Consider the following 15,818-nt stretch of genomic DNA (forward strand, 5'->3'; position numbering starts at 1 on the left):
CCAAATAGATATGTCTTGATATAAAATGCCACATCTTTAAAAAAATTAGAAGATCAAGGAAAACACTGACTTTTGGAATAGATGATGACCAAAAATGGGATAGAGGAAATCATAAAAAATAAAATGGACAATTTAGACTAGATGAAAATGTTAAAATAAAAGGTTATTTCCCCCTACAAACAAATGCAATTCAACTAAGATTGGATTAGGGAAGAGAGGAGGGAAAATAACTACAGCAAAAGTTTATTTGATAAAGGTGTCATTTCCAAAGTAAAAAAATTCCTGATTCAAATTGATAAGAACAGTCATTCCCCAACTGATAAATGGCCAAAGAACATAAAAAAGTTTTCCCGAGGATGAAATCCAAGTTATCTCCAACCATATGAGAAAATGTTTCAAATTACTAATGACTATAGTGATGCAAATGAAAGCATGTCTGAGGTTCCATCTTATAATCATAATATTGCAAAAATTGATGTAAAAATGAAAATAAGAAATATAGAAAGAGCCATGGTGGTAAAGATTAGGAAGAACAGGAAAGGAGAAAGGAACAGGTAATTAAGGACTCTTAAAAGTCAGCCAGGATTTTTTATTTGATTTTCTAAGTAATAGGGAGGTACAGGAGTTTAATGAATATTTGAGGGACAGGGAAGGCTGACGTGTTTTTGAGTAAGACCACTTTGGCAGTTGAGTAAAGGATGATCTGGAGTAGGGAAAGGCTTGAGGCAGAGAGAGCAGTCAGAAGTCCAGGAATGAGGCAACGAGGGCCTATACCAGAAAAGCAACAGAATGGATTATATGGAGTGAGAGTAAGATGGCAAGAATGACACTGGAGGTTACAAAATGTAGGACTAACTAGGATAATGGTACTGACAACCTTGACAACAGAGAAGAGAATGTCTTGGAGTTTTTTGGGGGGTGGGATAAAATTATTTGTGTTTTGGACATGTCTTTTAAGATGTCAAGTGGGAAATCAGTTTGAGATGTCTAAAAGGGAGTTGAAGATATCATACTGGTGGTTAGAAGAAAGTTTAGAGTTGGACAAATAGATCTAAGAATTATCTGAATAGAGATGACAAGTGAATCCATAGGAAACAATAAGATCACTAACTGAAACTTAATAGAATAAAAAAAGAAAATTACTCAGGGTTTGGAGACTATCCAAACAATGTAGAAAAACAGATAGTAAAAACAGAGAGTAGTTTATAAATATAGTTTATTTAATTTATTTTTATATTATTATTTTTATTTATATTTAGATATTTATATATTATAAATCAATCAATTAATTAATTAATTTAAATGCAGTTCTTATTTATTGCTGGTTGGTATAAGAAAAAATTGAGAATTTGGAGTTTAGTGAAAGCTGCAGAGAAAACACAAAGTCCAGAAGATTAAACATAAAAAGTTTAGAAATTCAGAAATGTATAAAACTTATTTTATGGCATTGTATAAAACCATAAAATATCAACATTGATATTAAACAGGTACTATACAATATCATGTAATAACAACATATTTTATATTTTAATACCATTAATATACATAATTTATTTTTTAAAGTTAAAATAAGTAAAAAAGTCAAAGTTATTGAAAAGAACATGAAAGCGAGTCTATGACAAACAAAAGTTAGAAATGTAGAGATAGCTTTAAGTTTTGTAACTCAAAAATGAACATAAGGTATATTGCAAACATCCCATGAAAGAAAAAGAAAAAATTCAAACTACTTCTCTGCTATGAAGGGCCAAAAAAATTCATGTGCATTTTCCAAATCACATAAGTGTGTCCCTAACCCTTGAGATGTGGAAGCAAGCATCAGGAGCACTAGAGGGAAATAATGTGTTTATCTTAAGGAAACATTTTTTTGTGTGTGTGCATGGGTATATTGCTTATGAAAGCCAATTATAAACGTATCCTTGGGTGTGTGTCTCAACTATGTTTTTGGTTTTCAAGAGTTTGTAGAAAAAATGACATGGAGAGATTTAGCAAAGGAGACTGAGAAGTGACTATACATGTGGGAGAAGAAATATGAGATACAAGTGATAGATTTAGAGGAAGAGAACAGGGTGATCAATATTTTCGAAGGTTTCAGGGAGCTTGAGGATTGAAAAAATGCCATTATCTGACAACTAAAGAGATCATTGGTAATCATGAAGACAGCAATTTCTTTTTCTTTTTTAAGTTTTTAACTTAAATTTTCTTAATTACATGCAGAAAAAAATTTTGAAAATTGTTATCTAATATTTTGCAATTCAGATTCTTTTTCTTTGTCCCTCCATCCTCTTTCTTAAAGCAGTAAATAGTCTGATACAGATTATACTAATGCTTTGATGAAATACATATTATTCCCATATTTTTGTGCTATGAAAGGAGACATATCAAACACACAACTAACATTCATGAAGGAAATAAAGTAAAAACAATGGCATGCTTTGATCTATAATCAGACTAACGATTCCTTCTTTGTCTATAAATTGCAATTATCATCCATTTGGAATTAAATTGGAACCTAACTTGGCTGGTAAAAATTTGGTCCCTCATAGTTCATCGTGGTCCAATACTTTTGTTGCCCTATACGATGTTTTACTTATTCTGCTCACTACACTTCTATTCATTTCAAATAAGTCTGTCCAAGTTTTTCTGAACTCATCTTGTTTGTAATTCCTTAAAACACAATAGTATTCCACTACAACCATGAATGACAATTTGTCCAGCCATTCCTTAATTGATGGACATCCCCTCAGTTTCCAATTCTTTGCCACTACAAAAAGAGCTACTAAAATATTTTTGTACAAGTAGGTCCTTTCACTCCTTTTTTTGATCTGTAAGGATACAAACCAAGTAGTTGTATTGTTTAGTCAAAGGAGAAGACGAAATAGTTTACTTGTCAGACCTATGAAATGAAATAAAGGAAATTAAGTATCAATGAATAATTCTTCTTTGTCAAGGTTCAGTCTCATTTATTTAAGCGAGTATTTTAGAACTCAGTAATAGCTGAATACACTGTGGTTTAACAGCACTATGGATTATATTTTGCCACAAGAAAAGATGAATATGAGGACTTTAATGAAATATCAGCAGATTTCTATTAAATAATGTAGAGTGAAGACATGACAAAGAATATCTACAGATATTAGAAAAAGATAAAATGAGAATGCAAAAGTAGTTAGAAATAATATATAACAATAATTATAATAAATAAGTTATAATAAATGATCTTGGGCCTTGAAAAATAATAAGGAAACATATCTTCTACTTCTGAGTCTAGAGAGGTGGGGAATATGGATGTGGAACACATCATACAATGTCAAAAGCACTATTGTTTTTGTTGGCACTGACTAGACATTTTCTCATTACAAGGCAGTTCAAATAGTGACAGGAAATGGGGTAGGGGAATATCTGGTATATTAATAAATAAAATTTTAAAAAATGATTGAATCCAACTGATTTACAGCATGAATTGACATAAATATATTTTAAAAATCTTAATTTCATATAAATAGTATATAAATACTATATTCTTCCAAGAATCACTCCCATCTGAGAACAACTCCTTAAAATATCAAAATGTACATGGACTTTTTATATGTTGAATTCATCAGAACACAAACCATATGTGAATTTTAAAAGAGCAATTATCAGCATTCTACATGTTTCTGAACTAATGTGGAAAGGAAACAAGACTAGACAGTTTGTGGGGGAAGGGGCCAACTGGGAGTGGCAGTGGGGTCTTATGACTAGCACTTCCTTCCTGTCGTGTGGGACTTGCTGCCTGGTGTGGGAGGAGGTAGGAGCTTGTTCAGCTCAGTCTGGTGTGGTGTGCCGCCTCTTCTTGGTTCAGCCTGAAGATTCAGGCCCAGTCGCTTCTGAAGGTTAGACCTGTTCTTGTTTGCTTTCTGTCTACTGCTAAGATTCTAAAAAGACAAAACTGGATTGATATAGAGTAGATGGGAGTGGGAGAACCCTCCGCCAGCCTCTGGGGCCTGGCCTCAGGTCTGAAGCTAAGAAAAAACTCAATTCCCAAAGGATTATTAAACTTTATATTATTTGAATTCGCAGTCAGATAAGTGGACTATCTTTTCTGGTCATAGAGGGAGCTGAACTTCACTTCAGTCATTCCAGGACAAAGAGGCCTTATCGGTCCCCTGCTGCTTCCTCTCAGCAGGGGGCATCACCCTCCCTTGCCTCACCAAGCAATATACCCTCTCTTCCCTCAACTCCTCCATACCCCATACAAACCTCCCATTTATCCCCATTTTCCCAATCCTATTTCCTTTCACAATAAATATTACACTAACAAACTAAAAAGAAAGAGCTCAGAAAAAACAAGTCCCATCTAATTGCAATGTTTTGTGAGTGAGAAAAGAAAAAAGGAAAAGTAGAAAGCTCAAAGTTAGAAAGTCAATATAAATTAATAGCAAGAATTTATTACAGTCTGTACTGGGTTGCCTTTCATGAAAATTATTGCTTAACTAAATTTTTGATATAATACTGTAAACTTTAGATCACTCCTCCCTACTTAGTCTAAAAAAATCAGGAATGTCTACACCCATACTTAAGGATTAAGTATCTAGGAGGATGGCCTATAATAGACATGTGCTAGCTAATGACAAATCAGAAAGAGATGAAAGACCCCTGGGCTGTCCTTAGTCAAGCTTAAGCTACCATTGGTACAGGTGAGATGCGGGAAAGTGACACAAAACAGTCTATATATTTCACGTCACTTCCTCTCTGCAGCCTCTTTTGAGGTGGAGAGGTGGCTGGCGGCAGCTTGCTGAGCATCTTAGCATCTTGGCATGGCGGCAGCTAGTGACCAGTTTAGCTAAGAGTTTACCTTGATATCATACTGGAGGAAGCCTAGTAACCTAGGCGTCTTCTCTGAGCTCTCTCAGAGTTTAGGCTGATTTTTCCTCCTTTACCTTCCAAACACTATTCACTTAGAAGCCTCTAATCTTCTTCAGAAACCTTGTGGTGGTGGACTTTGAACTCCCCCTGGCACAGACCAGGCAGGTGAAATCCTATATCCTTTCCCTCTCTCTTCTCCTTGATTTCTTCCTTCTATATTGATTAAACCACCATCGATTTCCAAACTGACTTGGGTATTTTATTGTGATATCCCCTGGTGACCAAAAATCAAACTTAGATTAAGTCATGACCCTAAATTATCCTTACAATACATTGTAACAAGAAAATTATTCATTGAGAAATCTGATACATTGTTTCCTAGTATTCTCTCATTAGTCTCTGCTAAAAGCAACAGATCTGGACTTAATTCACCTACATAACAACATGCTCAAAATGAAAGTCACTTAGTTCAAACAAAATGTTTCTCCTCTTAGGTCCTTTATTGTTGTTTATGATGCCACCAGTCTCCTAAGGATATGATATTATCAACTGAATCAACTTTGATTCTTCTCTTACAATTTTGTGAAATCATATTATATCTATTATTCCTCTTCTTTCTTTCAAAAATCTGTAGTCTACCCCACCCTTATTGAGGGAGAAAAAACCTCTGATGACAAATATGAATAGCCATGGAAAGAAATTCCTATACTCCCCACATCCAAAATTAGAGGGTTTCCCAAACCTTTTACCACCTTAAAAATGAATGACTTTTTAAGCTATAAAAGTGATTAAAGCATAAAGAAGCATTAAGCTTTTTGGGACATCCTGTATATATACTTTTCATTCTATACCCTTCACTTATTATACTTGTTATAAGGGAAAGCTTTTATTTTATTTGGGAATCATATTATAATGGAGGGAAAATAATACTCCAAAAAAGAAAAATTTTGTCAATGAAGCATTTAAAAATATTTACGAGAGAGCAAAAGTAAATTCAGAAGGAAATCAAGCCAGACACTGACAGAATGACTACTGCATTTTAAATCTGAAATATACTTTTCAAAAAGTGAAGGATAGGGGAACTCGGAATTTCATAAGGAGTCCTCTCTATAATGTTGTTGTTTTTTAAATAGTGAAATTTTTATTAATATTTGTCAAATTCATGATTTTACCAAGCAGAAAAGTCCTGAGAAAATATACACATATGTGAGGAAATCTAGGAATCAAATGTTAGAGGCATAACTGTCCATATCTGGGTACAGGTCAATGCAAAGGAAAAAATAAAAATTTCTCATTTTGTGGTCTTTAACTTACTCTGACACGTATGCACCTCAGTTTTAGAATAAGCATTTATGATACTATTTTTCAGGACTGTGTTATCATACAATAGTATTTATTTTTTGTTGTGTAGAAGAGTTCCTAAACCACCTTAATTTAAATCTCTCTCATTCTATATACCCCAAAAGTACAGTGGATAGAGAACTAGCTCTAAAAATCTCTCAAAGACTATCAGTTATACACATACATTGTTTCTATGTCTAGGAGTCCTCTATACCACAGATACCATAGGTCTCTTCTTTAAATCTATTCTCAATGTTTAATACATTCCTGGCACATAATAGGCATTTAATAACCTTTTTTTTTAATTAATGCTATCAGTGTAAAGACACTAAAAAGTCATGATAATTCATTTTCTGGGGAAGCTAATGATAATGATGGCAAGCCTCCCTCCTTCCCCCCACCAAAATCAGCATAATAGCATGTAATATGTTTAAATTATTCAGTTTCTTATTCATAATTACCTCTCACAGTGTTTAGAAATTATGCTAACTAAAAATATCATGGTACAATATGCAGAAAAGGATCTCACAAGGAAACTGAGGAAGGAATTTCATACATAACTGTAAATTGTATTATTTATAAGAAATAAAATTGCTATACTAACAGGAATGAGAAACTTCTTAATTTCTTCCAAAGCATGTCCCATTCGAGCATATGCTTCTGCTGGAGGGGCAAAAACTTCAATGAGAACATGCAGATCATCATTTAGGTGGAAGTACTTTGCTTCTCCACTTTTCCTCAATTCTTCTTCCTAAGGGAAAAAAATCATTTTTGACAATGCAATTATGAGGAAAATAATAATTAAAATGTGAGTCTCTTTTGAGATATGTCACAAAAGATTAAATAAAAATAATTCTAAGTACCCAACACAATTTTATTAAAATTAAGTCAGAGGTTAGATATATGCATTTACATACTACTAAAAAGGCTGTTTTTTGTGTAACCATGAATAAAACTAATTTTTTTCAAAAAATATTTTAAGTGTTGTAAGTCAGATTTGAACTTCAGTATTTCTATTGTAAGGTCCAAAAATATTTTCTGTAGACTAAAATGCATAAGTCCTAAGTGTGAGAACTGAATCCATTATTTGTTTGATATGTGACCATGCAAAAAGCTGTAGACTGAAAATGGTGACTTAATTTTTAGTATAGGCACAATTTCATTTTAGTTCTACAAATCTGTGCCTTATTTTTTACATCTGTAAAATTAAGGAACTGGAATAAATATTCCCCAAGATTCCTGCTGGTTTTCATAATAATTTACTTATCTATGTCTATTACCTTTGCTTTGTCTCTCATGGAACCTTTTCCAAGAATGGACATTTTGGTCAAAGTTTCTTCCTGTAAACGCTTTAGTGAATTGCCACGTGGACCCAAAAGCTTTCCAACGAAGTTAAACTAGGGGGGGAAAAATGAAAAAATGAGGAACAAACAGAACCACAATTTGTAGCATAGATATACTTAAATATTTTTAAAATAGGAAGTTATATGATAATGATGGTGATAATAGCAATTACATAGTGTTTTAAGATTTGCAAAGCTATTTACAAATGTTCTCATTTTTATCTTCACAACCTTAGGAGGTAGATATTGTTAATGCCTACATTTTACAGAAACAAGCAAAGAGAAGTTAAGTAACTTTCCCAGCATCACAAAATAAGTATCTAAAAATTCATATTTGCTCTCAGATCTTCCTGACTCCAAATCCATTAATCTATCCATTATGCCACCCAGCTGCAAAGCCCTCTCATTCTCCTTAAATTTTATGTAGTTCCTTAACCTAGTCTTCATTTTTGGTCTTATCACTTCAACTATTATCATCATTAATTTTGTAAATGACATTTTCCATATCATCCTCCTACCCCAACACCATTATTCAGTAAAGCTCACAGAATAATGTGGCAAGCTATATCATGGTGAGTATAACATGTGACAAAGATTTTAAAATAAGAACACAAAAAGAAATTTAAAAAAAATTTATATTTATCCTTTAGAAGTAATGTAATTTCTTATTTAAAAATCTTAATGGGGGCAGCTAGGTAGCTCAGTGGATTGAGAGTTAGGCCCACACACAGGAAGTCCTGGATTCAAATCTGGCCTCATTCACTACAGCTAAATGGCCCTGGGTAAATCACTTAACCCCCATTGCCTAGCCCTTATATCACACTTCTACCTTGGAATCAACGCACAATATAAGACATAAGGTAAGAGTTTAAAAACAAATCTTGAGATCAGAGTTATATATGTCAAATCTTTACTTTGCTATCTAAAATGTATTTTCCTCTAAGATTTCAAATAAATCTAGAATTTACACTTTAACCTCACATCTGGACAATGTCTGGCATATAGTTAGAGCTTAATAAATGTTTGCTTATTGATCAATGTCATTCCTCATCTTAGAAACTTTTATTGGTTCCCATCACCTATATAATAAAATGCAAATTTATTGGTCTCAAAATTAAGATAATTTGGGGTGGTTCATCAATACCATTACAAGCTTAAATTCAATCTATTCTCCTCATACAATCTATGATCTAGTCAAATAACATCATTAAGTCTTTGTTCATCTTATCCTCTTTCTTCCTTATATTCCTGTTCAAATAGATCTTCATTCCTAGAAATGCATTTCCTCTCAGTTAGAATCTTTGTCCTCCTTCAAGGCCAAGCTTTTTGGCCAGCTGCTCCATTAAAACCTTCCCTCATTTGCACCAGGTGCAAGTAATCTCTCCTCTGTTTATTTTATATGGCCCTTCACCTAAATTTATCCTTTGGTTCTGTCACATTCTATCATTATCATACATGTTGTATCATACACAGTTACCCTCCTCATTACCTTACAACCTTTCACACCCTGAATACAAGTATTCTCTGGTTTTTCATCTTGTATTCATTGTATTTAGTGCAGGGCTTTGTTCATAGAAGGTGAACTAGAGATGAAAACTTGGTGAATTATAGCGGCTGGAGGGGGGAGGGGGGGATTTAGAGAAATTGCACCAGTAAGTAAACAAAAGAAGCCTGAATCTTGAGCTCCTCCCCTAAACTACTTCCTGTTTCTTCCTTCTCAACTGTTTTGATGGAGATTTTCTCACAGACATTAAGTTATAAATTTTCCCACTAATAACCAATCCTACAAACTAGTACTCTAACTAAAGGGTCTTTTATTCTTTGAGGAGAAGGAAGGGGTAAGATGAGGCTGGGGAAAGAGGGAAATTAGGGTCACCTTAAATTCTAAATTATCTTGTTGATTTGAAGTCTTTTGAAATAAAAAATCTCTTCAGAAAATAAAAAAAATATCTCCCCCTAAGGGTAGATAATAACATTACTGCTAACAATTCTCTTTTGGGCAAGACCAGATATCTCTTCAGCTCACAGTATAAGTAGAAGAGAGGCAGAAACAGTCAAGTCAATTCCCAGGCAGCTGGAGTCCTAACTGCCTTTCCTTCAAGCTTCCATTGGAACAGTCTCTCCCCTACCCCAATGATTTGTGTGTTCCAAATGTTCTGAGCTTTCATTGCTTTCCAGATCCAACTTTTTGTCTTTGCCCATGCTTCTTTACTCACACAAAGGTTCCTAATAGATGATACTATTAAACTATTGTACTAGTCTATTTTATCAAGTATAGCTAAACGCATTCCTGCTTTTCAATCTACAAGAATATTGTTGCGATGGTATTATCTGAAAAAAATTCAGCAAAAACATGGAGTGTGTTCTGCATCTTTCATGTTCAGAAGTGGGTGGGGGGCTGTGAGAGATACCAATATCTAAGTCATGGGTTCATTCTCTTAAAGAGTTACAAATGCTTCATTTGTATCTCTAAATCCTACTCTATAAAATAAAGTCTAAGAATACTATAAGATATTGCAAGCTAGCACACACGCGCACACGTGCGCACACACACACACACACACAGAATGCTTTGCATTGGAATAAGGTAAGATTTCATGACAATGTTGTTGAAAAATTAAGATTTTCTTCAGATAAGAGTATACTCAAATAAGTAGAAAACAAGATATATTATACATTCTAAATAATTTCATTTCATGGTGAAGCTATAACATAAATGCGTTTGCTAATTCCAAATATGAATTTACATATATTTCCTAGAGCAAATGTATCCTAATTTTCTAGAAAATAATTCAGTATATAACACATAAATTCAAAAATTACATCAAAACATATTATAAATTGTGGTACATGAATTTATGGAATAGTACTGTGCTATAAGAAACATTGAACATAATTAACTCCAGGAACCATAAGAAATTTTATATGAACAGATGCACAATGAAGGGAGAAGAATCAGAAAAACAATAAACACAATAAATATAATTAATAAGCAACCAAACATGACTATTCTGAAAGGCTTAAGATCAGTTTTGGCCCTGCCTCATTCACTTTTTCTTTGAGGGTATACTTTGGCACAGGGTGGTTTATGGGTGTGGAACACTGAATCTAATGTGAAGGGTTTTTTTGATGTGTTCATTGGTTTTACTGTTTTCCTCCCATATTTTTCTCTCAATTTTGTTTTGTTATAAAACATGGCTATGGAGAGAGATACAAGAAGAAAAGCAAATTAATTAAAAATAAAATAAAATCTACTTTAACAACATGATAATCTGCATGTCAAGGTATATTATGTTAACATAATCCTTTCAATATAGCACATAACCTATTTGTCAAAATAAATATTAGACTTCTTTGGCATATTCCTTTTTTCAGATTTATAATTATTGCTCAACAACTTGTGGTTCAGGTTTTAGATATATCAGTGTGCTAGGAAAGAGATAAAATTTGGACTCTGATAGTCTGGATTGAAATTCTGTTTCTGCTACTAACTACTAGACTTGCCTTTAGAGACAAAACTTAACTTGTGGTGCTACAGAAAGATTCAAATCTCCATTTTTAAAAGTCTTTAAACATATGTTTTAAAGGTGCAATTTTATCTCATTGGTTCCTCTAAATTTGAAGTGCAAAGTGCTCCAGGGAGTTCCATTAACATCCTCTAGTCAACACGGAATTATTAACATTTTTTGTCCATCATAGATCCCTTTGGCAATCCAGTGAAAAATATGGACTCCCACCTCAGAGTATTTTTATATACTTAAAATAAATAGGACCATAAAGGAAACTAATTATATTAAAAGACTGTTATCAAATCAAATGTTTTTAAAAGTTTACTCCACCCAAAATTAATATTCCCATAATTCTCAATTTGATATTTTCTAATGTTCAAATTCATTTGAATCAAACAATTTAGTTGCTTTTATAGTCAGCAATTTTTCAAACTAAAAATTAAATTTTATAGATACAGTAGCAAGTATATTCTCACATTTTTACGAATCAACTCCTTTTTCCTCTTCATCTTTCTACATTTTTTTGTCTCTATCAATATTTTGTTCAAGAATTATCTACCAAGATTTTATTATTAGACCATTGCTTAGAATATGTATAGAATTTTAGTTCTTGATGTAAGAATTAGGAAACCCAGAAGTTTCATTACATTCCAATCCATTCTCCTTTCATCTACATTTCTAATCCTCTTACATCTTACTCCCATCAACATGTACTCATCAAAATTGTGACACTGCCCTTTTGGATATTCCATGAGCAGAATGACTCATCTTTAGGTTCCAGACATTTTCTCTGACTGCCCACTCCCCTTCCTCAATTCTACTGACTTTGCAGGCTTTCTTTAGGTCTCATCTAAAATTCCATCATGTATTTGAAACTGTCTCCAAAACCTTAAATCTTGGTGTCTTCAATCTGCTAATTATTTTCTTTAAATCCTATATAAAGTTGTTTTTTTTGTATAGACTTGTTTGCATGTTGTTATCCCAATTAAATTTTAAATTCTTTTTGCCAATTTTATATCTCCATCACTTAGTATAATATCTAGCATATAACAGGTACTTAATAAATGTTTATTGATTGACTAATTTATTGAGTTTTAAACCTAGAACCTGAGAACTAAACACACGCACAAACAGTTTGATAGAGAAACATGAGATGTGTAAATTTAGAGACACCTCTATACCAAATGATCATACAGTCCCTTTGTACCCAACCTTTGGTAGAGCCTTTTGAGCTAAAAACTGGTCTGATCAGTCAGAATTGTACACACTGTACACTAACCATGACATTGACCTCATTTTGTTCCTCTCAGTACAAAGTACAATAGCTAACTAATCACCCCAGCAACCAATCAACTGATGAAGCTATGGATACATATAGATATAACTACTTCAATATAACTGGCTTTCTATGTAAACCTATATATTTTTATTTGCACTTAAAGATATTCTGAGAAGGGGTCCATATGTTTTGTTATAGTGACAAAAAGATCCAGCACCCCCCAAAAAAGGACAGAAAAGCCCTAATACAAGGTAGTAAACTACCTAACATCACTTACTGCTTTCCACTTAGCTTCTTATCCCTGTCAAGTTTCTAATATTAGTGAAAGCTTTCTTTACATTTTTATGAGAATTTTTATTTCCTCTATTGAGTGAAAACAATATTAAGACCAAGTAGTTATTAAACACAGATAAAACATTATATAACAGTGTGGGTTTTTAGTTTTATATAACTCATTTAGATAGCTAAAACTAAGAGTATGGATAATTTCTTAAAAGTAATTCTAAAAATACTAAAATAAATACATAATTAGTGAATCTAATTTTCAGGATACTATACTATGGTTATATTTCCCTCATTTGCTGAAGACTAAGAGTATATCATAACTCTATTTAATTGATATAATATACTTAAGCCAAAACAATATGAATCCCTAGCAAACAATTAAAATTAAAATGTCATCTTACAGACAAGAATGCTGTAAGGATATGGTATTTGTTTATATCAGATATTAAATTAATAATTAATAAATTTGCAACAGGTTGATATTATAATTTCTAATGATCACAAAGTGATGCAAGAAAAGGACTATATTCTAAGCACAATGGTATAAGTTTCCATTATAATAATTATTTTTAAAAAATAGAAACAACTAGAGAAAGGAGAAAGGACAGGATTAAAAGAAAACAAGATGGAGGGGAATACACAGATGGTAATCACAATAAATAAATGTAAATGGGATATATTTGCCTATAAAAAGGAAGCAGATAACAGAGTAGATTAAAAACCAGAATCCTACCATATGTTGTTTACAAGAAACACAGTTGAAGCAGGTAGACACACAGAGAGAAAAAAATAAGAGGCTGGAGAAGAATCTATTGGGCTTCAAATGAGATAAAAAAGTAGCAATAATGATCTCATACAAACCTAAAGAAAATTTTGATTAAAACAAGTAAGAAGGTAATTACATCTTGAAAAAAGGTAGAAACATTAGTACTGAATATATATGTACCAAATTGTGTACCATTCAGATTGTTGAAGAAGAAAATAAAGAAACATAAGGAGGAAAAGACAGTAAAATTATACCAGTGGCGAACTTAAACCTTCCCTTTTCAGAACTAGACAAATCTAACCAAAAAACTAATAAGAAGTAAAGGAAACAATTAAAATTCTATAAAAGTTATATTTAATAGAAATTTGGAGAAAACTTAATATGGATAAAAAGGAATAAACCATTTAAGCAGCACATGCCACTTATATAAAAACTGACTGTAGACCAAGGCATAAAAACCTTACAACCAAATATAGAAGAGCAAAATTAATAAAGGGGATATTTTTCAGACCATAATACAATAAAATTATAATCAATAATGGTTTATGGAAAGGTAAATTAATTGGAACTAAGTTGTCTAACAGGTAAGTAAAACAACAAATAATAGAAATAATCACTGATTTCATTGAAGAGAATAACAATACGGAGACAATACTTCTAAATTTATGGGATAAAACCAAAGCAGTACTTGACAAAATTTATAACCATGAATGTTTATATCAATAAAATAAAGAAAAGGCAGATCAATGAATTGGGCATACAAATAAAAAAATATTGAAAAAGAACAAATTAAAAATCCCCAATTAAAGACTAATTGAAAATCCTAAAAATCAAAGGAAAAAATAATAAAATCCAAAGTTAAAGAACTAATAAATAAGAATAGGAGCAGGCTCTATGAAAAAATAAAATAGTGTACTAGTTAATTTCATTTAAAAAAAGAACAGAATCATGTTACAATGATGTAAAATCATGATTTCACCTCTAATTAAAGCAATTATTAGGAACTATTTTGCACAACTATGTAACAATAAATCTAGGTAAAATGGATGAATATTAACAAAAATAAAAATTGCCCAAATTAACAAAAAAGTAAATATAATACTTCAATTTATTTAACAATCCATCAAAGAACTCCCCAAGAAAAATCCCCAAGGCCCCAGAAGTGCATTCTATCAAATATTTAAAGAACTATTAATCTCAATACTATTCAAACTATTTGGCAAAATAAGAAAAGAAGGAGTACTACCAAATTCTTTATAATAAAACAAATATGGGGCTGACACCTATGCAAGTAAGACCAAAAAAAAGAGAAAGGAAATTACAAACCAATTTCCGGAATTAACATTGATGCAAAAATCTTAAATACTAGCAAAGAGACTACAGCAATATATCACAAGGATTATTCACTATTACCAGGTGGTATTTATACTAGGAATGCAAGTCTGAATTAAAAATAGGAAAAGCTATCAGCAAAACTGACCATATCAATAAACAAATTAACAGAAATCACATGATTATCTTAACAAATACTGAAAAATCCTTTGACAAAATACACCTATTCCTATTGAAAACACTAGAAAGCACAGGAATAAAAGAGCTTTGCCTTAAAATATTAAGCAGTATTTATTTAAAAAAAAAAAAAACATTAGCTAAAGTCAAGAGGCACCAAGTCAAGGAAAAATACTTGAAGCAACCAGAAAGAAACCATTCAAATACCATGCAGCTACAATCAGTATCACACAGTGGCTTCTACATTAAAAGATTGAATGTCATGGAATGTGATATTCAGGAAGGCAAAAGATCTGAGTTTACAAACCAGAGTCACAAAGCCAGCAAAAATGAGTGTATTCTTTCAGGGGAAAAAATAGACATTCAATGATATAGAAGATTTCCAAGCATTCCTGAGGAATAAGTCAGACCTAAGCAAAAAAAATGTGAAGTCCAAATACAAAACACAAGAGAAGCCCAGAAAGGAATAATGACCTGGAGGTAATCCATGTAAACTGGAAAGACCTACAGGAATTGATGCAGAGTGAAAGGAGTAGAACCAGGAAAATATTGTACACAGAGACTAACATACTATGGTATAATAGAATGTAATAGACTTTTCTACAAGGAGCAATGCAAATGACACATGATAATCCAGAGGAACTTAAGTGAAAGAACACTATCCACATCCAGGGAAAGAATTGTGGGAACAGAAACACAAAAGAAAAACATATGATCAATCACATAATTTGATAGGGATATGATGAAGTTTTTGATGTTAAAAGATCACTCAACTGCAAATATGAGTAACATGGAAAAATGTTTTGAACAATGATACATGTATAACCCATGGAACAGTTTATCAGCTCCGGGGGGGGGGGAGTAAAGTGGGGGTAAACATGAATCATGTAACCATGAGAAAATATCCTAAATAAAACAAACAAACAAGAAACTAACTAAAT

At 32.3% G+C, this 15,818-nt stretch overlaps 1 protein-coding gene across 1 annotated transcript in view; it reads right to left on the reverse strand.

Annotated features, from left to right (window-relative positions):
• Nucleotides 1-15,818, reverse strand: part of KHDRBS3 (KH RNA binding domain containing, signal transduction associated 3) — a 244,355-nt gene that overhangs the window by 89,358 nt on the left and 139,179 nt on the right. Inside the window, exons 3-4 of the mRNA XM_001370743.5 lie at nucleotides 7,467-7,583; nucleotides 6,791-6,937 (exon numbers count right to left, since the gene is read on the reverse strand). Coding sequence (XP_001370780.1) covers nucleotides 6,791-6,937; nucleotides 7,467-7,583 — 264 coding nt within the window. The remainder of the gene's footprint in view (nucleotides 1-6,790; nucleotides 6,938-7,466; nucleotides 7,584-15,818) is intronic.

Source organism: Monodelphis domestica, chromosome 3 (assembly GCF_027887165.1).
Source record: "Monodelphis domestica isolate mMonDom1 chromosome 3, mMonDom1.pri, whole genome shotgun sequence".
Lineage (NCBI taxonomy): Eukaryota > Metazoa > Chordata > Mammalia > Didelphimorphia > Didelphidae > Monodelphis > Monodelphis domestica.